The sequence below is a fragment of the Syngnathus acus genome, chromosome 24, assembly GCF_901709675.1.
Source record: "Syngnathus acus chromosome 24, fSynAcu1.2, whole genome shotgun sequence".
NCBI lineage: Eukaryota > Metazoa > Chordata > Actinopteri > Syngnathiformes > Syngnathidae > Syngnathus > Syngnathus acus.
This window is the reverse complement of record NC_051108.1, coordinates 7,685,114-7,709,325: the sequence shown is the minus strand read 5'-3', so window position 1 is coordinate 7,709,325 and position 24,212 is coordinate 7,685,114. Positions and strand designations below refer to the sequence as shown.

Below are 24,212 nucleotides of genomic sequence, written 5' to 3'. Positions count from 1 at the left end.
ATATTGTGCCATTATTTTGAATGAAAACAAAATACATGCTTTACCTCCACCCTCTAAACTTTATTGAATGAAATATAGACACGTTTGTGTATCCTTACTATTAACAACTTGGAAAATACAAAAAAAAAAAAGACAGTTAAAACCATGCTTATGTGAATATTAGGGAGAATGAAGTATATTAGTTGTTATAACAAGAGGCCTTGTCAGTTCATACAAGTCGGGTATACACATCCTCTGTACAAACGTTAACAGGCTCACAGTGAAGACAAAGGTGACTGAGAGGGCAAAAAGGAGTTTCGGAGAAAATGTTTATGTACAAAGAAGCGAAAATTGTTTTTTTTTTTTCTCATTTGGTCATAAAGCTTGCTGGTGTCAGTCATTGATACAACTGAACCAAATGTATTGGGAATTTTTTTTTATTAAGCAACCTCCAGACTCTTGTGATTCGTGGTCCAAAGCAGCTTGCATTCATAAATTAATGCACCTTTAACAACCCCCCCAACTCGTTTTTTCAGACAGATAAGTGAAAAGGTTATTTTACAGTAAAATAGGCACCAAATGTTTTATGTAGATATGTGGAATATGAGGAAATTTACTCCAATTTTATTTTACTGACAATAGAAATCACAGTTTGTACCATGGCAGCTACAAAATATTTGAATAACAATAATACGTCTTGCTGTATGAAACAGTTAGCTTTAGTAATGACGTGTTGCTTCTGGCATTCTTAAAAATATTTTTTACGTGTGACGAAGGAAATAAAACAGAAGAAACAGGGCTCAACAAGAAAAAATAAAGGATGATTGGAAGAATACTCGTGATATAAATACAATATACAATCTGTTTACCTTTTGATTTTGTCTTGAGGTCTATACATCAGACACACACATGCGCACGCACACACACACAGGTAAACATTCGTCCATGGCTGGATGCAGGGTTGTGGGGGGTTGTATGGGCATTGGACAGGAAGCTTGGCGACCCAGTCTGTCTCGGGGCAGGAAGGGGCCCAGCGTGTCAGTGGGTAGTCCTAACCAAGCATCATCCTCTGTTTCATCCTCGTCATCAGTCTCATCCTGGTCTCCGGAGGGGGGGGCAAGGAGAGAGGTTAGGGACATGCAAAAATGTACTTGGACAGTATACAGATTATTTTGAAAAAAGATCTGCTTCCACATTCTCCTTTTCCACCTAATACCTGTGTATTCTGTTAAAATTACATCATAATAATTAATAATGACTACCTCAGCAAACAATAACATGAGTACATAAGTAACTGAAGCATCCCAGAAAGACTGCAGTACACCACAATTTGCCTGTGAGGCCACACGATGGCAACAAATCATCCATCCATCCATTTTCTGTACCGCTGTATCCCCACAGGGGTCACGGGCTTGCTGGAGCCTATCCCAGCTGTCATCGGGCAGTAGGCGGGGGACACCCTGAACCGGTTGCCAGCCAATCGCAGGGCACACAGAGACGAACAACCATCCGCACACGCACTCACACCTAGGGGCAATTTGGAGCGCACAATCAGCCTACCAAGTATGTTTTTGGGGATGTGGGAGGAAACCGGAGGGCCCGGAGAAAACCCACGCGGACACGGGGAGAACATGCAAACTCCACACAGGGAGGGCCGGAGGTGGAATCGAACCCGCACCCTCCGTACTGTGAAGCGGACGTGCTAGCCAGTGCCCCACCGAGCCGCCTGAGTGAATTTTATCAACTCATTGCAATATACGTTTTTACCACAAGAAGGCGTCAAAGTAACAGAAAACTGTCTAAATGACTTTCTTGCGCCGATTCAGAATGTGCCCAGATCAGATATTCATTATAGCAATATAACAATAATATGTAATATATTAATATATTTACTAGTATTTATGAATTAAAGGTCAGTTTGAGCAACAAGTGGATTTTTCAGATATGTCAGCTGTAACTTATAATGCGGTTTTGTGCATAGGTCAAACTCAAAAACAAAAAAATGACAATTTCTCAAAAATGTGATCTGGGCTAGATTGGAGGAAGGCTGATGGAGGGGAAGAGGAAAGGGGGGGTGGTTATAATCAGTCTTTCAGCAAAAGTTCATCTCCCCCCTCACACACCACTTCATTTTAAGACCCCGGCCGGCCGACAAAGAAGGAGGCAACAACAGGATTCCTACTTTGATATCAAAGTTTTCCCTGGTAACTCAGCGCCTGAACAAAAGCTTCTTCATCTGGCCGAGGGCACCCCAACCCCTCCCGTCCAACCCATCTAATAAAAGTAGAGCCCATTGATCTTAAAAAAAACAAAAACATGAGAAACTCGTTTGATCGGTTAATGACGAAATTCTGTGGTCCATCTCACCTGTTCACGACACCGGTGTAATCTCTGTGGACGCGGGCTGGATCTCCTTCACCGCCTCTTCAATGACCTCCATCACCTGCGCCATCACCTCGGCACAGTTTGACGACGCCGGGAGACTTTCCGACTGCTCGCTCGCCGGCCGGTCTCTTCTGCCGTCCACAGTGCCGTTGCTGCCGAATTCCTCCACCAACTCCTCTTTGATAGACTCCTCCTCGATCACCTGCGCGGTCTGCAGGACCACCTGGACCGGCATGCGGATCTCCTTCTCCGATTGCGGTTTGTCTTCTTCCATCTCCTCCTTCACAGCTTCCAGTTTCTTCTGACTCTCGCCAATGATCTCCACCATTTCTTCCTCAGATTCTTCACTTGCAATGACCTCCACAGCTTTCTTCAAGCCTTTCTCAAATTCTCCGTTCTCCACTGCAGAACCGTTGAGGATCGCCACCACCTCAACGGGAACTGTTTCGCATTCCGTGGCGACGAAAAGAGGTTTCTCTGCCGGTTCGTCTTTGATGATGGGGGTAGGGGTGTCGGTGATAACCGGGACCTCCGCCAAGATCTCCTCTTCTGTGGTTATCACTGCCTGGACTGGTGTTGTGGAGGACACTGGGGTCTTGGGCTGTTCTGAAACTTTCTCCACAGCATCCTGAATGACGGACTTGGCGATGACCAAGCTCTGGGCTTCAATTTGACTGGAGATCTCTTTATCGCTGTTGGTTTCTGTGACATCTTCTGGCTCAAACACGTCGGAGGTCGACACTTGGTTCGCAAGGGCCGGGCTGACCAGGACGACGGATTCGGAGATGACGCAAACCTGCTCACTCGAGGCGACCGTTTCACAGGGGAGTTCTCCTTCCTTGATCTGCACGCTCGGCTCGGTGACGTCTCCGTTTTGCAGAGACGCGGCGATTTCCAACGTTGGTGTAACGGCAACGATCGGAGCGTCGTCGGCCATTTTCGCGATGGCCTCCGCAACTTGTGGCTCCAGCAAAGAGTTGACGACAGCGACCGTCGTCGACGCGGGTTCGCAGCTCTCCTCTGCGGTTTGAACCTCCAATGCTTCGCTCGGTGAGCTTTGGGCCAGCTCGACCTCGACGGTTCTCACTTGAACTTGGGCGCTCAGCAGTGCTTCTTCCGTGACAACGGCCTCCTCCATTTTTACCACCTCCTCTTCTTCTAAGACCTCGGTGCTGTGGGCGTCGGTAATGACGGGAAGGCCCTCTGTGATCTCAGTCGCAGGTTCCTCCAGAGCGACTTCGTCAATCTCCTTGGTTTCCATGCCAATGCAGATGGCTGTGGTCTCAGTTTGGGTATGTGGGGCCAACAGACGGAGAGATTTGGAATCAGCTTGCTCCAAAGCTGGTTCGGATTCTTCAGAGGCAATCTCAACTGATGCGTCCTCGCAGATCACAGATGTCATGGGTGGAACTTCACTTATTTGGGCCTTAATGGCTGCCACAAACTGCTGAGCGTTTTCATCCTGGGGTCTGTCGGGCTCACCGCTGGTGGTTTCTGAAGGAGGAGTTTGAGCAACTTCGACTACCGACAACCTCCGTCCGACGTGCTCCTCGGCGTCATCCTCCAAATTGCCAGTGTCAACGGACTTGGGCGTGGCGATGTTCTCTGCTTCTTCGGTGATGTCGCTCAGCTCGTCGTGCTTGTCATCGCCGCACTCCACCATGGCCGCGATCCAAGATGGAGATCTTTCATCCAAGGACGTTTGAGCCGGAGCCGCGGTTTCCTCTGCTGCTTGTTCCTGGATGACCTCCTGCTGTGCGTCATACTCAGAGAGAGGAACGACAGCCGGGGTGTCGGAGTCCTCCTCGCTCTCGGTGGACGCTTGTTTTTCAGTTTTCTTCTTTCTGAGACCAGGGAAGAACTTCTTCAGAGAGAATGACGACTCCTCCTTTGGCGCTTCGCTTTCTGGCTGAACTTGTTCTTCTGTCTTCTCTTCAGTTTTGGACTTACTTTTTGGCATGACCATGCGTTTCAGCGTATCCCAGGTCGACTCCCTCTCAGGTGGGCTACTCAGAGGTTCTGGGGAGGAAGCGCCTTCTTCGTCACTTTGAAAGTTTGCAGCAGCTGCTTCGGTCTTGTCCTCCTGCTTGTCCTGTTCTCCGGCGGTCACGTGACTCTCCTCTTCAATCTTGGTTTCCTCATCGTCAGAATCAGAAGTCTTCCTGGTCCTCTTTTTGGGCCCTCCCATACACATCAGAGCTTCCCATGAGACTGATGTGTCCATCTTCTTTTTGGGTTCCTCTGTGCTGCTCACCAGCTTCTCTTCAGTATTTTCAGCTTTGCTCTCATCCTCGGAAGGTTTGTCCTCTTTGGCTTCCTCCTCCGCACTCTCATTTGCCAACGGAGCACTTTCAGAAGACGACAAGGTCGCTGACTTTGCCGCTTTCTCACTTGGGATCTCATCGTCGCTCTCAGAAGATCGTTTCACACGCTTCTTGGGTGTCACGAGTTTCTTGAAGGAAGACCAGGCCACGATTCCCTCCTTCTTCTTCTCTCCATCAGAGACAACTTCACCTTCGGGTTCCTGTGTGGAGTCGGACTGCGCCGCCTCAGCTTCAGCAACATGTTCTCCTGATTTCTCTGGAGATGAGGGCCCACTGTCAGCTTTTGCCGCTTCTGTGGATTCCACAGAAGACTGAAGTTCTCCTGCTTGCTCCCCAGACTCTGTCAGTTTCACCTCAGTATCTTTCTTGTTCTTCTTGCTCTTAGTGGAGAGTTTCTTCAAGCCAGCACCAGTGAAAAGCTTCTTTAGAGGGCTTCCTTGGGGTTTTGCCTTCTCTTGCGAAGCCGTAAGTTCAGAATCAGACGTCACCTCTGCTGCAGCTTTCTTTTCTTCTGCTCTTTCCTCTTCTGGCTTCGTCTCATCAGACGTAGGGCTATCGACGGTGACGTCAGTCTCCGAGCTCGGTTCGGGTTTCATTTTGTCGGGTGATGCTGGGGCTTCCTCTTCGGCTTGTTCTTTCTTTTGAGTGCTCGCTCCGTCCTCCTTGCTTTCTTCTGCTTCTTCTAGCTTAGCAGCTTCATCCTCACCAGCTACCTCCTTGCCTTCCTCCTCTTTGGTCCTCTTGATGCTGGACTTCTTTCGCAGATTTGAGAAGAGGTTGGTACTGAACAGCTTCCTGAAGGGGGACAAGGCAGCCTCCTGGGGCGGCGGACTGGCCTCGTCCTCTTTCTCGGCGCCTTCATCCTTGTCGGCTTCATCTGAGGTCTCGGTGACATCACCAGGATCATCTGGGCTTTCAACATTTTTAGCATCTTCAGTGAGCTCAGCCTCAGTGTTGGTTGCCTTTTCCGTGATCCCGTTCTCTCCTGCCTCATCGATTCCATTGACCGCATCTCCGTCCTTGTCCTTCACAGTCAGCAGCTTCACCGGCTCTTTCTCCTCGCTCTTATCCTTCTTCAGGGTGAACTTAAAGCCCACGAAGCGGAAGATCTTCTTGAAGCCCACTTCGCCTGTCTCGTTGGGCTTCTCCTCCGCTGCCTTCTCCTCAACGGGAGTGATGTTGTCAGGCGACTCCTTCTCTGTTTTCTCACCGTTTACCTGAGAAGCCTGCTCGTCCGCGATGGTGTCCATGGTCTCCGAGGTGTCCTCCTTCTGAGCCACAGACACACCATCTGGCTGGCCAACTGAAAGGATGAGGAAGTAACAAAAATAGCACTTTGTTAGATGAATCAATATTAGCTCTCAGCAAAATTTACTTCGTAAAATGGTACAGTCCATTTTCTACTCCCAACTTTCAAAACAGTCACCCAATACTCCACGAGTCGCAAATGTCTAATTTGTAGCTATCACATTACCCGATTACGCGCACCCCCTTTAAAGAAAAACTGTGGGAACCGCGAGCAGTCAAAAAAAATGTGGGTAATTCTAAGGTACTGTTTGCTTGTGCTATTTAGAAAAAAAAAAAACGTTGGTCTTTCCCCACAGATAAGAAATGGTACCCACAATTATAACCTCACAGCATTCTTGGGATATTTTAGTGTTAGACAAGAAACATTTGAAGTTTCGAGGAAATGATGTAAAAAAAAAAAAAAGCAACATGTTGAGGACGCGCCGAGGTTCTATGTATGGATTTAACTCAGCCAGGAATGTGTGTGTTTTTCCAGGTTCTCCTAAACACTGTCTCACTTAACTCAAGCATAGCTAAATTTTATTTTAAATTTCTTAAAGCAAACACTGAGAGCCTTACGCCCACCCTCTTTGAATTAAGTCCCCTTGACCCACATTCCACCACAGCGGAATTGATGAGGAACCGCCTCCTTTAAGGCACAACACAATGGCCTTGTAATCCTACTGCGGCCTGTGAAAACAAAGAGGGGGGCGGGGGCGGTCGCAAACTTGACAAGATTCAACATATTTACAAAATAAAGTCGTTCATGGGCAAGCCAAACAAACTCAACTTGCCGCCTCCTCCTCTTAAGTCAAGTTGTAAAGTGCGGGTCAGACTTGCCGGATGAGGCCATGTGTATCTACGCCATCATAAAACCCAGAGTCGTGTGGATTTAACACACTGCTGGCATCTCTGCTGTCTTTTTGATCTGTTTTTTTTGTTTTGTTTTACAGACACACACAACACCCCTGGAATGATTTGATTTAGGGAAGGGAGGGGCGTCGGTGTGTGTGCTTTAAATAACGACTGTACCACAAAGAGTGTTTCTGAGGTGAGGCTGCAGGGGGTCGAGAAGGTGGCTGGACGGGTTATTTTTCTTTCCGAGGGTGTGGGGGCGGTTGGTCGCCTGAAAGTAAAAACCCCAAGTTCCAACTTTTTTTCTGTGGGGTTAGTGTCCAATAAAAAATAAAAAAAAACTTAAAAAAACATTTTGGGGTGAAGCAATTGGAATATAGTACGAAAGTAGAACAGTCATATTGGATCACAGCTGCAACTACTGTTGAGAAGAAAGCTGACACTTATTTACCAACTTCTCCCAAATGTATGCAAATCTATATTAAGATGACTCGTCAGGACCAGCGGCAGCTATGCAAACAAAATAAGTCAGTTAAGCAGAAAAAAAAGAGGCCAACTCGGCTTTCACATCCCCCCAAACTGACAAAGACCCCCCCCCCCCGCACCAAACTAAGGTGTGGTCAGAGTGTCTCCGAGGCGCCACTCTGGGAGGAGGGGTACTCATCACATCCACAGTAATAAAAAGCAACCACTACATTTGTGAAACCCAAGAAGACCATCTACCAGAGACAGACCAGCAAGAATCAGATTAATTTCATGCCACCCTCTCTTACTCACCCCCCGCCCGCCCAAGAGACCCCCTGCTGCTCTTTGTGGTTTCAACCCAACAACCCCACTGGGAATTATGATCCCACTCTAATCGAATGAAACGCTTCACATGACGACAAGATGGAAGTTGGCCCGAGCTGTGACACTTTGTGTATGATAAAAAGGCAACTGTTGTTCTTCATTTATATTATAAAGACAGCTGTGGAGAGACCCCCCCCGCCCTCAAAGAAAAAAAAACCTTGGGAGTGCAGCCCACTGGGTCACTAGAAGTTGGGCTACACTTGGATGGATGCTGTATTAGGAAGATCCACCACAGCACATAAAATAATAATAAAAAAAATAAAAAATAAAGATAAATAGTGATGTTATTGGACCCCTCTGTATTAAAAGGCTCCCATAGTAGAACTCCATTCTAGTAGTAGAACCCACCACTATAGAACCACACCCTCAGGAAAACAATGCCCTCGGCAATACCCATTCATGGAAACAAAACCCCATAAAAAATCAGGACAAATTTCAATCACATGAAACAAAACAACAAAAACTAAATAAAAGTATTATAAAAACATTTAAAATATCAAAACAATTAAGCCTACCTGTTAAAGTAATTGTTCCAAGCATTTGTGAAAGTCCCCCCAAAAAAAAGTAATTCAGAGTGTCCCTTCACTTGTCGGAGTTGCTGTTGTGCTGCTCCGTGGCCCGTGTGTGCCGGGCGAGCCGCCTCACACACATTTCAACAGACTGACACGCATGTCACATTGGGACCACCCCTGCCTCCCTCTCCCACCACCGCCCTCTTTTCTTCAGCTCTTCAGAATGACCCCCCCCTTCCACCTTTGCTAGCACGCCCCCCCCCCCCCCCACTCCATTGCACTTCCGCCTCAGCCTGACTACAGCTGATCATTATGCACTCCTTCAAGGAAGTGACCCATTTTTTTCTTAAAGAATAAAAAGTATTGTATGTGATCAGACTGCATGGACCCCCACCCCCCACCCCATCAGCCCTCCGCCACCAAATCCGTCTGACACGCAACGACTCCTTTTCTGACCTTAATACGCATGCTGTCTCCCCAAAGACACACTGGCACAGTCTGGCTGAAAAAGTGGTCGAGCGTAACACTTTTGGTTCAGGACATAACCTTCCTGGCATTTGTTAAGCCGCTCTTGTCTGAATGGCGACGCTTCGAATGGTTTTATTGAATACACACAATAAAGTTTTCAGTTGAAGTCTTTCATATGGACTTAAAAGAAAAATAATAAAATATTGATTTGAACTATAAAAATCCATACAGGCCATAAACAAATCTAAATCTTTGAGTTGCAAGCAAGTTGAGATCAAAACTTCATCTTTAAACAAGCCAAGAATGGTGTTTCAAGGTGCTAGTTGCCCCCCCCCCCCCCCACACTAAAATGGCTACTGAGCTCCTCGCAATGATTTAAACGCATTTAATTCGGAATTCCTATGAAGGTGGGGGCAGACGAGGCGGAATGCAGATAAACAGCGTCGTGTTCTGTAATCTTCTGCTTTGTCTCTACAGGAATGTGTAAATTTGTTAGCACGGGGGATAACGGTAATTTGAATCGAGTGCCGTCTGCGAGCCGAAGTCACACAAATACGCAACTACCTTATCTCTCATTTTTGACACCTTTCTAATATCAATTTGGGTTTCTTTTTCACTGATGCAATTTCCTGTGGGTGCTAATCAGCCAATGAGATGCTAATCTATGGCATTACCCATTTTGTGTTAGCATTAAGCTAGCAGACTTTTGATACAATGTGGTTGTTTGAAATACACATGTATTTTTCTCTGTTTAATGTTTTGTTTGACAGTAAAGTTTAACTGGGTCTGAAATTAAAGAACTTGAAGCAGCCCTTTTTAAGATTTGTTCTTTTATCTGCCAATAATTTTGCTTGTTGTAAAGGGAGTTGCGTTAACTCCCACCAAACAAACCTTGTAGTATCTTGGAAAACAAAATTCCAACCCCAAAGTACAACTATTTTTTTTGCCACAGTAACAAGACAGTGATGTCAATATGGAGGAAATCTCCAACTATTTACTTTTAATTAAAATAGCAATCGACTGAGTCTTTTTAAATTCAATGTAATTGAAGCGACTCATTGGACATGACACACCATTGAGGTTTTCAAGCCATGCAGTGACACATGAAGTAAATATGTCACTCTGCACAAGTACTATTGTGCAGTGTGTTGTGAGTCACGCAGCAGGGAATGTATCAAATAGTTGATGGTGGGAGTACATGGCTTGGACCCCCCCCCCCCCTCAAACCAACCCACCCAATGTTCCTTTTACGCCCTAACTTCCTCCACATGACTCATGCGTGCCTACACTTTTATGAACGCGCTGTCCATCTAATTCTCACACACATACGTCAGCTACATTTTTTGATAACTGATAATAAGCTAAACTATAATAACAGGTCTAGCGCAGGAATGTTTGAGGGTGGGGATGCATGGAGGGGTGGGCTAGTTTGGGTGGAGGGGCTTTTTGTTGCCTTCAGAGACGGCCCATGACATCATCTCGGACTCAGGATACACGCACACACACAAAAAAAAAAACGGGCTCCCACCCCCCATCTTTTCCAACAAGTGTCTCAACGACATAAATGGCGGAAAAGGGAAATTAAGTCGACGAGTGGTTCTACTTGACTCGGGGACACTATGTTTACACACAATGCACGCTTTCGCAACTATTTCAGTGACACAAAGTGATTATCGCGTGGGATACATCCAGACCCGCCTGCAAAAGGTGAAACTTTTCAAGACAGAGAACAAACTTTTTGCTTTTCAAATTAGAGGCCCAGCATACTTGCTTCAAGATTTCTTGAACGATAAAATTATTTATACAATTATTTGTATTTAAACACACTTAGACATTAAAAACACTTTTTAAACCTAGTAGAAATGTATTTAAAGAAAAAGATAAATTACAAGTATTTCATGGTAAAACTATGGTATAAGAGTTGAGTTCCCTAAAGGAGTATATATTTAGTACGGCTTGCCTTCTGTCATCAGTTGCCTCAACTTTTTCGCTACATTCCAGAAATGTTTGCCTCAGCAATTTACACAGTTGCTCCTTGGCATATGTTGTCTTCTGTTGTTAGTTGTAAAAAAAAAAAAAAAAGTGGATATAGAAGAGCCAAGGCTAACAGAGTACTTCATAACTATATACATAATATATTTAGGAAAAACACAGATTGAGTCGATTAGCTATGTTTGTTAGCTAGCTAGGTTTCACTGAAATTTTGTCCTGACTACATAGAGAAGCTCCCCAAATGTGATGAGATGATGGCATTGTAGATGGTGGGAGAGTGGGGGTCTACCATGGAGGAGGAGGAGTGGGCCGCATTCCTTCTCCATTCACTCAAGCCTCCTTGTGCCTGGGGGAGGTTAGGGGTTGAGGCAGAGGAGATTAGGTTCCCTGATGCCGGGAAAGATGTGAGAGAGAGCATCGCCTGCAGATACGAGCGAGCCCCGGGGAGGTTCAGGACTTTCGTACCCCATTTTGAATATTTGTTTCATGAAATTTCATTAATTTTTCCCAATAATTTATTCTCTTTAGCTGTATATGAACGGTAAGCGTTTTTGTCCAATCAGGTTTCAGTCTCTCTTTGTCGCCAAGTAAATTCCAATCTGGCCAGTTTTTATTTTGTGTTGCTAGTCAAAATTTTGGCATGACTCGACTGAGTAAAAATCTGAACAAATCAGATGTTGATGAGCTCATATTGATATTTTCCTTCCTCACAACTGGAAACTGGCGAGAAGACAAAAAGGCCTCTCATCCAATCATGATGAATGACGGCTTCCTAATAGAGGTCTCGTCTTCTCCTGATGGGCATCCCTCGAGCACCCACTTCATAATGGGCATCTAAATAAAACATGCTGCTGAGATGGAAAACGATGATCTCGTGGGACTGTGTTTTCGAGCACTCCACTCTGAAATGAACTCGCCAACTCTTCTTCTTTTCTTAAAAGCATTCACACCGAGGATAGTTTGAGCAAAAGTTGTGAAAAGTTGTGTGGAATGTGAAAGCAATACGGGCAGAGCCGCGACTGGTTTGTGTGACGGTGACATTTCCAGCATTGGCAAACACGACGCGAAGGTTAATTGAAGGGAGAGGCTGCATATTTTAGGACGATGAACACAACACTCAGATGGCCCGAGTCGTATTTAAACAGTTACAGACTGTTTTACTGATAGATGACGTCCAGCAGTCCTGCAAATTGACTTAACTGTCAGCACATCTTCCCAAAAATCACAGAATCAGCATTTGCTCGCCTCCCCCACAAAAATCAACATCTGTCCACTTGTGCAGTCTGCAAGTCATCAGGGAGGGACGCTCGAATCTGTGGCCAATACATTACATCAACCACGTCATTCTTTTGGACTCACTCGGAGCACATGAACTCATCAGGCGGCAAGAATGCCAAGAAGCGTCCCCGCATAGTCCTCGATCAAAAAAGGGTCGTCCTATATTATTCATTTTTTTCTCTCCATGAACTTGTACAACTATAAAACCTTCAGCTCTATATTTAATGCCGCATTCCACAAAATTAGTCATTTCAGATCCAACTTGGAAAAGCGCAATGGAATTCCACTCGAGTTGTTGTTTGTAGAGTTTGAAATCTTTGAGTTTGCACTACTATGATTTTACGCTATATAGCTGACAAAAATATCTAAAATGTTTTAAAATTGGAAACATAGGCTTCAGTTTGTTTTGTTTTGATTGTCTATAAAGCAGTGCCGAGGCATCGTGACCTAGATCTAGTAGGTCGACTACACTTGATAACATTGACTACATTGAAAACATCTGTCTAATTAAATTCCACCATGAGTAAAATAATTTTCCTTCATAAATCTGTTTGCTTTTGGAGGGAGTAATTGACACGAGTAGAGAGAGTTTGAATGGCGCTGGACACAAAATTGGCCACTCGACGAAAAAAACGAAGCAGTTTAATTCAGGACTAGTGAACAATACGCACTAATGTGTGTGTTGCCTTTTTTTGTCCTTTTGATGAGCAGCCTTGTTCTTTTTTGTTGTGTTTGGCCGTTATCAGGTAGATTGCACTTCCCGTCTCCCACCGTGGCAGTTTATCAGCTCGCAGACTCAATGTACGAGGAGTGCTGGAATACCTTTCGCTCTATCGCTCATTGTGTCAAAAGCTCCCTTTCCTTTCACTCCCCGTGATATTTCTAGGCGCAGCCTTGAAGCTTTTTAACAAGCTCACTTGTTTGGCATGTATGGAAAAGTGTTTGCGCTTTTATTCTATGTCCTTGATATCCATCGCAAGGTCCTTGTAAGACAATACAGCATGTTAATAGAACCACTAAGGCGCACAATTAGCATCCTATGCTACGTCAGGTGATATGTTAGCTTAGCGAATACAGAAGCTGCTAAAATGTAACTAAAAAAAAAAAAAAAAGACTGTCACATTAACTTTCTCTTTAAGGACTAATAACGTGACAGTTGAACAACTCTCATCACCTCATCGATCGTGAAGCCGCGCATGAAAAAGAGGGAGTCGGGTTACTCTCTAAACGGACAGCACCGCTTAATGAAATAGCTTATTAAAGCGCTTATTTGAAAGCGCGGTATGTGACATTTCTCTGCGTTTTAAGTCGTGTTGGGTTACCGCTTTCCCTTGGGCCGCCGCGTATTATGAAGCACGCAGGCTTGCTTTGCGCGGGGCCCGGGTCACGGCCTGCTAAATATTTAGGGAGGGTGTATACACGCCCCTGCGGCCCTCCCAGATAGAGCTTGACACAATAGCAACGGCCGAGATAATAAACATGTGCAGCTGCGGGGATGAAGCGCCGCAGGTTGAGGATGGAAGCGCGCAATCAAAATAAATTGGACGCATTAATCACCGGCTCGCATGTCTCATCTATGTGAACACATTTTACGAATAAACCCTTGCAAAGTGTGTGTGGGGGATTAGCAAAGCAGATCTTGGACTACATTTGTAAACAAGACTCAGAACACAAACACAACACACACCTTCTGCCAGTGTGTTGTCCTCCGAGTGTCCAATCAGACTGGTCAGGCTGGAGATTTGTCCATTCTTGTGCAGGGACTGAAAGAACAGGAAGAGATATTTCACTCGACAAGATGCATCATTTCCATTTCTAAGCTATCTTGGAACTGGTCAGTTTGGCTTGGCACGAGACTAAAGGATACAAATCCAAAAGATAAATGACTTCCTTAATAAAAGTTTTTATTTTTTTTAAATAATGGCTGTAAAAGATCAGCCATGGGATGCAGTGGTTCCATTTTATGAATTTCCAAAACAGAACTGTATACAGACGCAAATACAGCTGCTCAGTTCAAAATCGGCACGATTAAAATGAGTGTTGTTTTTGACAGGTGCAAATATTTTGAGAGAGATATTTGAAGTAGATTGCCTCAGTTATCATCCCTCCTCTAATACTTCTTTAAAGTTGACTGGGGGAGTCTGAATATTTACGATCTCTGATTGTAGATCAAAAACATCTTTGTAATGCTGCTCAATGTTCTGGACATGATCCTGGAACTCAATGAGAAATCGCAGGAATCTCATGTGAATGTAAAATGCCATTGATAAAGTGCGACACACATGTTAGCTGGATACAGGTGGTGTGCCACAAGGCTCTATACTAGTCCCACATTTGAATGTCACAAATATTTGGTTACAGAAAAAAACTGGATGGGCTTTGGTCCACATAGTGTAAATGTCAGGTACTAGATTCCCTTGGAAAGTTTCCAACTTTAAAAATTCCTAAAATTTCGCAACCCCGCCCACCTTGCAAATTTCGGTCCTTTTCCAGCCATCAGCACGTCCGATCAGATCTATGTGATCTAGCCGGTGGACCTTTAGCCCTGCAGCGACCCCGTCCTCCCCTAGTCCACCCCATGAATTTCATTCCCAGAATTCCTCCCCCCCATTCCATTCTCCAACATTCCCAAGATTCCCCCTCAACACCTGACTCACTTTGTCAGCAGACCTCATCCAAATTGGACCCCCGCTACCCCAAATGTCTTTAAGGGAACAATATGGCCAACGTTTTTTAACCACACTATGACTCAATGTATTTTTAAATATATTTTTGTTCTCTTGTCAGCTTGGCCCAAATGTGATCTGCATCACACATCTAAATCTTGACAATTGATTGTTGCTTTCATCTTCAAGAAAATCCTATTTGCCTTGATCACGTTTCAGTCCTAAAAGTCAACCTAGCCAAAAACTTGATGCTGAATTCTTTTGTCAGGCAGAACATGTACAAGTTTGTCAGCCAGTTGAGCATTTTTCTGCTGTCTCCGTGGCCAACGTGGTACACCACAAAGACCAAAAGACAGACTGAGACCGTTAACATCTGCTACGGGAAAAAAAAAAAAACCAGGATGGGTCCACACACTTTTTATTTTCTTGAAGTATGACTTTTATGATATATGTATATATTATGTTTTTTATCCCTAAAGGATTAAATGAAGAGGTGCAGCATGTTGGCAAATAGCTACGACACACTCATTGTTTCTACTGAGCACTACAAGACAATGATCTCTCTCATCGGACTCTTCTCTCACTGCTTTCCATTTGTTTGTCTTTAATAGCGCCGGGCCTCATATATTTCTTGGCTATGGCATCGGTGACGACCGGCCGTCTCCGAAATCACTCCGCAAAGGCCAGCAGAAGAGATTTATATCCCCGAAAGCAAACAGACAGTTGTTAAATAAATATAAATAATATATAAATAAAACAAATACAATAGGTTATGTGTGGATTCAGATGTTGTACACAGTGGTTAACAACTTAGAGAAAAATATTTAGTTGTAGTTTTAAAATAGTATATAGTGTATTTAGTGAGTAAAATAATGCCTTAGCGCAAAATTATTAGCTATTTTTGCTTAGCTATACGCCAGCCAATTTAGTATTAATATTGTGTACAAAACAAAGTTAGCAAGTAGTCACAAGTACTGTATTGTATGTAGAAAATAAATAAGAATACCGTTTTTTCCTTGTATAATGCGCCCCCATGTATAATACGCACCCTAAAAATGGCATGTCGATGCTGGAAAAAAGCCTGTACCCATGTATAATACGCACCCAAATTTTGACTCTTACTTAAGTCCGTAAACGTAAAATTATTTCAGAAAAAAGATCATCTTTGGGAACAACCGGATGTTACTCTGCCTGTCAGTATCACTGCGCATGCAGTAGCAAACTCGATAGCGAAGAAATATGTGAGACTCTCAACGGGATCACCAATATTTGAGTGATGTTCCAGTTATTTATCACAATTATTTATTATTATAATAATAATATATATAATATATATAATAATTATTTATTTATTATTCACAATTGTCATGGTGATCTTTCTGGTGATTTCTTAACTAGGCTGGATGTATTTTTTTTGTTGGCGTTGATTTCTCCGACTGCCCAGAAAGGCACCACCGCGATCAGTTAGGTTAAAATGAAAAGAGAGGAAAGTGACGTGCGGACATGTGAAAAAGGCGGCTCTGTATGGGAGAGACGTTGAAGAGGAATAAAAACACCCTTGGAAACCAAAACTTGCCCCTCGTCGTGATTCGGAGCCGCAACAAATGTTTCGGATTTGTGTAGGGTACATTGTGACAGCAAACGAGCAGGTGATCGCGCAAGCGTCTGATACGAGAGCATTGTGTTCGTATGGAGCGTGTTTGAAGTGAACAGCAGAGAAGAAAGGAACAAGGCAAAGTGTTGTGAAATAAAATATTACCTGTAATACGCATTTTGTTATTTGCTGATTGAAACTGCTAATTAAACTGTGAATTGAAACTAATAGGTAGAGAACTGAAGTCTCGCTCTTTATATAGCTGACGTGTCTTGCGCATCCGTTCTGCGCATCTGTAATGGCGGCCTCCGTATGATATCCGGTTTGCGATGGAGATTAAAAAACAAACAATATTTGACAATAACACACCATCAAGGATTGCACCATCGCATCAAACGATGTGTCGTCAATTATGAATTTTACTGACTACAGTGTGTTGGGCAGGATGGCTGAATGCGATGCGCGATTGACAACAAACATAGGTAGAGAACTGAAGTCTCGCTCTTTATATAGCTGACGTGTCTTGCGCATCCGTTCTGCGCATCTGTAATGGCGGCCTCCGTATGATATCCGGTTTGCGATGGAGATTAAAAAACAAACAATATTTGACAATAACACACCATCAAGGATTGCATCATCGCATCAAACGATGTGTCGTCAATTATGAATTTTACTGACTAAGTGTGTTGGGCAGGATGGCTGAATGCGATGCGCGATTGACAACAAACAAGAAGAAAGGTGATTTCAAGTTTTATTTTTCGAGGGAGATTTTCTTCAAAAATTGTTGTACCCATGCATAATGCGCACCCCAGATTTTAGGACAATAAATTAGTTAAATTTTGCGCATTATACATGGAAAAAAACGGTAGTTAAGAAAACAATTTTCTCTCACCCGAAGCATGTTTGCTAATGTGGCTGCTGAGTCAACCTGTCAAGATGTGTGCTGTCAAATAATGTGTGGCGATTGACCGTGTCCATGTTTTTTTTACATCCGATGTCCCTTTGATTTCTTTTTTTGTATTTTCCGCTTTGCACTAAAGCTTTTCTTCCACGCTGTCTCAACATAATTTATAAACCAGATTTGTTTGCTTTTTTTTTTTTTTAAAACCACGGAGAAACATTTTAAAGAACATTTTCTGCCTTAGCACATAAATATTAGCTATTGTTGCTAAGCTATACACTAGCCTTTGGTATCTTTATTTTCAATCAATATGAAATGGACAAATACAGACAAGTATTTTTTTTTTTTTTTCTTTTTTTGTCATGTTCTTAGATAGATACTGAGAACTGCTCCAGATAACGTACGTGGCACAGCTGCGTCTGGTTATATTGCGTTTTTGAGAGGAAGAGATGCAAACACCTGTCATGGCCGTGCTCTACCTACATCAGTGCTTCTAACCCTTGAACCCAAAAGCACCATACTGCACCACCCACAGCTCGCTTATCTGCTTTTCATCACCAACTTGCTTTTATGTGGCTCCCACTTGAACAGCAAACAACAGCCGGGTGCCAGGAAAGACCGCCTCTCATGACACGGCGCTAATCGAGATTGCTGCCCAGCTTTTGACCCAAGAGGGGGGGCTGATTCTCTAACCGGGCTGAAATAACAAATACGCACCCATTTGGTGACCTCCGAGAAACACATGATAGGCATCACATGACCGGGGAAAGGGTTTGACACTGATTCAAAGTATGCTTTTAATTAGCCAGACAACCTTGTTTCCCCCGATAAATTAATTTTGGATAAAGACATTAAAGTAATAAAATAAAATAATCTAATAGAAATATGCTCATTTATTGCGCAACCAAAAAATCCACTACCCCATCTTGATGAAGAAATTTTTTTTCCAACCATCAGGGGATTCAAAATGCATTCCCAGAGAACATTTCATGCTTTTTCCAATCAACTAGCGCGAAGCTACAAGTGGACTAAGTGTCATAAGAATATACAGATGGACATATTTGGATATGATTTGTGAGAAGACATCTGGCGACACGGTGTATCTGTTTAGTTTTTCCACTCGATCGAGACCATCTCAGCTGGCTGATGTTCAAAATCTGCTTTGTTTTTTTCCACGCTACATGCAATTAGAGCAATCGTAACACGGTTTGAGGCGTGTGGAAGAAAAAAAAAAGCCACCTTTGCAAGTGGTACAACTTTGCCGAATAGTGCACACCTTAGACATTTTTAATTTGGCAGATTAGAGAGGCCACGGTCACTTGAATATTGTCTACTCAGCTACGTAGCATTAGCATCAAAGCAATGACTCACCCTTTGTCCTTGAAATGGCTCAACTCCGATTGGCGCGCACACACAAAGATGTGGACACACCCCACGCAGCACCATCCACTGTGCTCAGTGAAGCTCTTAACTGCTGCATCAGGACCATAACTGATGAAATATGGATGCACATAAAAAGAGAATCAAGCTGAAGGGGGAATGAAGGGCCTAACGAAAACATCCAAACAGGTTCTATTGCTTCTGTCTTAATGTACAAGCTAAATTTGAAGTTAAAATTTGTTTTCTTTCTCTTGGCTGCTACCAGTCCAGTTATTTGGTCCAATCAGATTTCAGCTACTTTGTGTTGCTGTGACAATTTAATCTACCAATCTACAGGACTGTCTCAGAAAATTTGAATATCGTGATAAAGTTCTTTATTTTCTGTAATGCAATTAAAAAAACAAAAATGTCATACATTCTGGATTCATTACAACCCAACTGAAATATTCCAAGCCTTTTATTATTTTAATACTGCTGATTATGGCATACAGCTTAAGAAAACTCAAATATCCTATCTCAAAATATTAGAATATCATGAAAAAGTATACTAGTAGGGTATTCAACTAATCACTTGAATGGTCTAATTAACTCGAAACACCTGCAAGGGTTTCCTGAGCCTTGAAAAACACTCAGCTTGGTTCAGTAAACTAAATCACAAGTATGGGGAAGACTTCTGATCTGACTGCTGTCCAGAGAACCATCATTGACACTCTCCATCAGGAGGGTAAGACACAAAAAGACATTTCTCAAAGAGCAAGCTGTTCACAGAGTGCATTTTCAAAGCACATCCACAAAAAGTCTGTTGGAAGGGGGAAATGTGGCAGGAAACGCTGCACAACCAAGAGAGATGACCGCAGCCTTAACAGCATTGTGAAGAAGAGTCGCTTCCAGAATTTGGGGGAGCTTCAAAGACAGTGGACTGAAGCTAGAGTCCAGGTATCAAAAGCCACTATTCATAGACGTGTACGGGAAATGGGCTACAATAGCCTTATTCCCATGGTCAAGCCACTTCTGAACTCAAGACAACGGAAGAAGCGTCTGACTTGGGCTATGGAAAAGAAGCACTGGACAGTTCCAGAGTGGTCCAAAGTCCTCTTTTCAGATGAAAGCAAGTTTTGTATTTCATTTGGAAGTCAAGGCGCCAGAGTCTGGAGAATGGCTGGAGAGAAGCAAAATCCAAGTTGCTTGAAATCCAGTGTGAAGTTCCCATAGTCAGCGATGGTTTGGGGAGCCATGTCAGCTGCTGGTGTTGGTTCATTGTGTTTCATCAAGTCCAGAGTAAATGCAGAGTTTAGAGCACTACATGCTTCCGTCTGCTGAAAAGCTCTATGGAGATGATGATTTCATTTTCCAGCATGATCTGGCACCTGCCCACAGTGCCAAAACCACCAGTAAATGGTGTACTGACTATAGCATTACTGTCCTCGATTGGCCTGCCAATTTCCCTGACCTGAACCCCATAGAGAATTTGTGGGGTATTGTGAGGAAGAAGCTGAAAGACACCAGACCCAACTATGCAAATGAGCTAAAGGCTGCTATTGAAGCATCCTGGGCATCCATAACACCTCAACAATGCCACAGGCTGATTGCCTCCATGGCACGCCGCATTGATGCAGTAATCCGTGCAAAAGGATTCCCAACCAAGTACATCAATGGACATTTTCAAATGTTTGACTTTGTTTTGCTGTTTTAAATCTTTTTTTTTTACTTGGTCTGAGGAAATATTCAAATTCTTTTAGATAGGATTTTTGAGTTTTCTTAAGCTGTAAGCCATACTCAGCAATATTAAAATAATAATAGGCTTGCAATATTTCAGTTGATTTGTAATGAATTCAGAATGTATGAAATTTTTGTTTTTTAATTGCATTACAGAAAATAAAGTACTTTATCACAATATTCTAATTTTCTGAGACAGTCCTGTAATTCTTGGGTTTATTAACAACACCGTGATGAGAACCCAAGTGTAGGCAATCATTGGTTTTGTATTTATCATAAAACACACACACACATCACATGAGTTATATCCACTTTGCCACTCCTTGTTACAGTTTGCGTACACGTGTTGGTTGCATCTAGGTGATAGGTTGAATGACCTCAGGGAGGGGCAGGCCTGAGCATTTCTCTTAGCTGCAGAATGTGTATTTTTTTTTGTCCTATCAGGGTTCATGCATTGGCCTTCGATGACATCAGCATTTTTCCGACACTGCGATTGGTTGGTTCAAATAAATTTTGAACCCCATTGTGAATCTCAACACGTAATCTAATTTTTATACTTAAAGACTTAATTGGATAGTCAGTTTAATGATCTGGGAAACCAGTTCCATCCGGACAGCTTAATGGAAGGAAATCAAAGCGCGATCAATTTTTTGATGTCGTGTTTATGCCAATTTGGCTCATTAAGGCAGAATTCTTGGATAAAAGATTAATTTTGGCCTCACAGCAAATCAGCGCCTGCGGTTCTCCATTCCCACACGACATTACGTTTTGAATTACAGGCCAAAGGAAAGGACCTTAACTTAATTGGGCACCCTCCCACCCACAAAGTTTGTGAGCCAGAAATCTTTCCAGAAGAGTGAAATCCGCTCCATATTTTCTCGCAGGTGTGATGGCCATATGTCCAAATACTTTTGCCCATGTCTTTTTCATGGTGAACGTGGGATTTTGCTTCCCACACATTTAACGGGAGGCACCGTTTGTGATCTATATGTGCGACCGATCACTGATCCGACCAGAAGATGGACTGATCCATCTTAAATTTTTTAAACAACTTGTTTCTTAGAGGATTGGGACAGAGACAAGTGCTTTGTTCTGCTGTACTTGTTCCTTCACTTTCACTCACTTTCAACACCATTTCTCACCCCCCCTCCTCATTTTCACTGACCCAGGAGAACAACAGCGTGATTCATGTGGCTCTCCTACGTGACGTCCTTTTTATTCTATCTCTGCCCCTCGCCCTCCCCATCCCCTTATCCACTGCCTCACGCTGGTTCCTTCCTCTTGTTTTGGGCTGATGCACACAGGGGGCCCCCGGGTGGGCTTGTCCCCTGTCCCAGCCCATCCTCAATGGTTCCTCTGTTTGACCCCCCCCCCCCCAACCCCCACCCCTCCTCCACTAAAGAGGATAATAAGAGCCACGGTAGCGTGTGATCAGCCGCCGCTCATTCTACAGGAACGTTCCGGGTTTTATCGCCTCCGTACATTACGTTACATAAGCACTTGACATTCTGCTTGCATGATACATCGCACGGGTCGGCCTACGCACGAGGGTAATGTTGTTTCAGGATGTTACCGCGTAATTACAAGCAAGCAGGAAGTGATAACAAGGAGCAGATAACAGAATGAGTTTGTTCACTGTACTTGTCTTGAAATCAAGCATGTGAATCAGTGGTGGAGGGGGGGATACTAAAGCTGACGCTAAAATAAAAATTTTAATATTTTTTTATTCTATTGGTAGGAGCAAATCCTTTTTTTTTTAAATTGAATAGCTTAATGCTAATGTGTAATGCAAAATGTCATTGACAGGCTAACAGAAATTAGCATGGACATTATTTCAATTACAAACCTTCAAACAACTGCTACTTAAATCCACGCGAAGCACAACTTTTGACAATGACTAGCAAAAGGTGTGTATAGCGATATGCACACCAACAAGCTGTCATATTAAAAATATTCAGATAGTGTGCAGATGTGCACTTCTTTCACAGGAAAAACACCCACACTCGAGATGAAGTAAATCTTCACGTTGATATGATCTCAACTAGAAAGTCAGGCAAGGTTGACAAAACAGCACGACGGTCCTCTCATAAGAGTTTCAAAAGCTGCACCTTTCTTGGTTGTGCTTATATGATGCATCCTCCACCCTCGGCTGCTCATTTCCTCTAATCGACCACTTCCTGCAGCACGAGTGTACAACCAGCTGCATGCTCTCTCTCTCGTGTCATACATCATACAACACCAAACACACTGCATGTTATGCAGCTTTCTTCCAACCACCATAAACTCACTGGAATTCTTTTTCTAATCATTTGAGGTCTTCATTAGTCTAATGAGTGACAGTCAGCAGCATTGTTTGGCTTTAAACTTGTCCAGCAAGGAAGCATGTGACAGCATCCTCCTATTAAGGTAATTCAACTAATATGAGCTGGAATTTAAAAATAGAACAATGACAATCTTGTGATGGCCATGATGATTCAATCAATGATTTAAACACGCATGATGGGGTGGGGGGCGCGGACAACCACAACATGGCGACCGAACACACAAGTGGAAACGTGGCTTAAGGCTCCGCATCCATCATTGTGTCATTTGACCTTTTGAGATGATAGAAGCAAGTGTGAGTTTTTGACCCGCCGCCCAGAAAAAGAAAAAATTCAATCGAAGACAATATGAGGTCTAAAAAGAGCAGGTGGCAGTGGTGGGAACTAAAGTACAAATACTCCCTAACTGTACTTGTATTTCACAGTCAATAAGAATTAAAAAAGGGGGCGCGGCCAGAGCAAGTGGCATAACAACAAGTCAATACATCGAGTAGAATCGATATTGAGACGAGACACAAACACGGCAGGTGGTACAAATAAACGGTCATTAGCGACCGCTTCCCAAATATTCCTTCGCACATCGCTGAGTAATTTACACCCGGGTTCGAGCGCTGAGTCAGACACGAGATCACATGCAGTGGAACGCATCTTGGAGCAACGAGAGCTCCTACAGAGTCAAATGAGAAATGCATGAGCTAAAAACAAACCTTGGCATCGTGCTTTTCAACAGAGAGGCTGCTGGTTAATTATTAAAGAGTTGTTTTTTTTTAAATCCAATTTTGAAGTCATGAGGATGGCCTAGGACCTAGATATTTGAACGCTTCACATAATACTTGAAGCTGAAGATAAAAAGAGCACTATGTAAATATATGAATATGGATAACTAGTCAAATTATGATTATTTCATTTAATTTTTTTGTTTCACATTAGGCTTTACACTAGAGGAAATATTTATTTGAACTCAATACAAGAGCACAAAATAAATGAAAGATACATATTTAATATTAAACACAAATAGTTTGAAGACTGGTGCTGCGTCACAGACTTGTGTTCTAAATCTGTTTTATGACTGCGGGATGTCTGCACTCTCAAGCGTGACTCAGCACAAAAAAATAAAACAACTGCGTCAAAATTTGGCCACACACCTGCCAGGCAGTGAGGGTGCTAAATCATTTGAAGATTAAACAAAAATAAAAAAAATAAAAAACATAAGAGGAATGGCGTACCTTGCTATCGAGGATGGCGCCTCCCTCTCCCTCAACCGAGATTGAAGCATCCTCCTCCTCTCTGTTCCGGGCAACGTCCCGCTGGGCTGAGCTTTCTGCTCCCATGGCTGAGCAACGGTGCTTGTCTGCCGGCTTGCCTCAGGAGATTGAGTCTGTATCCCACCCCCCCCCCCACGTCCAGAAAAATAAAACAAGTACTGGCTACAAAAGTGCAAGCTGTGTGCCGAGTCACTGCAGCGGAGTATGACCTGGATGGATGAAACGGGCAGGAGAGAGAGAGAGACAACTCTTTTACAGCGCCCTCCCTCCTCCTCCTGCCAGAATCACATGAGGATCCACGCCTTGCAGCATCACTGAGGTGCACTCACTATGGATCACTGGCAGATTGTAACACAGCACTCGGTTTAAGAGGTAAAAAGCCAATGAGTCCTTTTATGCAAAGGACAACAAATATTTGACATTTGGGGTGTCATTAAAAA

At 43.4% G+C, this 24,212-nt stretch overlaps 1 protein-coding gene across 3 annotated transcripts; it reads right to left on the bottom strand.

Moving 5' to 3' along the window:
* Positions 1–39: 39 nt before the first annotated feature.
* Positions 40–24,008, bottom strand: akap12b (A kinase (PRKA) anchor protein 12b). 3 transcript variants are annotated; one of them, XM_037244475.1, is made up of 4 exons: positions 23,734–24,008; positions 13,617–13,692; positions 2,347–5,991; positions 40–1,046 (listed from the first exon to the last, which is right to left on the bottom strand). In XM_037244475.1, exons 1-3 carry the CDS (start codon positions 23,836–23,838, stop codon positions 2,351–2,353), a joined length of 3,822 nt encoding a protein of 1,273 aa, XP_037100370.1. In that variant the 5' UTR covers positions 23,839–24,008; the 3' UTR covers positions 40–1,046; positions 2,347–2,350. The 3 variants fall into 3 exon arrangements, with proteins under 3 accessions (XP_037100370.1, XP_037100369.1, XP_037100371.1); XM_037244474.1 differs by having other exon boundaries at positions 40–1,076; positions 23,734–24,007; XM_037244476.1 differs by lacking the exons at positions 13,617–13,692; positions 23,734–24,008 and adding an exon at positions 8,195–8,321 and having other exon boundaries at positions 40–1,076.
* Between the last annotated feature and the right edge of the window lie 204 nt (positions 24,009–24,212).

What these genes read in the sequence shown, in the direction of transcription:
- akap12b (XM_037244475.1), bottom strand. Translation starts at nt 23,838, where the DNA reads ATGGGAGCAGAAAGCTCAGCCCAGCGGGACGTTGCCCGGAACAGAGAG. An exon ending in GCGCCATCCTCGATAGCAAG is followed by an intron (nt 13,693 to 23,733) that starts GTACGCCATTCC and finishes CTGTTCTTTCAG; the next exon opens with TCCCTGCACAAGAATGGACA. An exon ending in GGACAACACACTGGCAGAAG is followed by an intron (nt 5,992 to 13,616) that starts GTGTGTGTTGTG and finishes TCATCCTTTCAG; the next exon opens with TTGGCCAGCCAGATGGTGTG.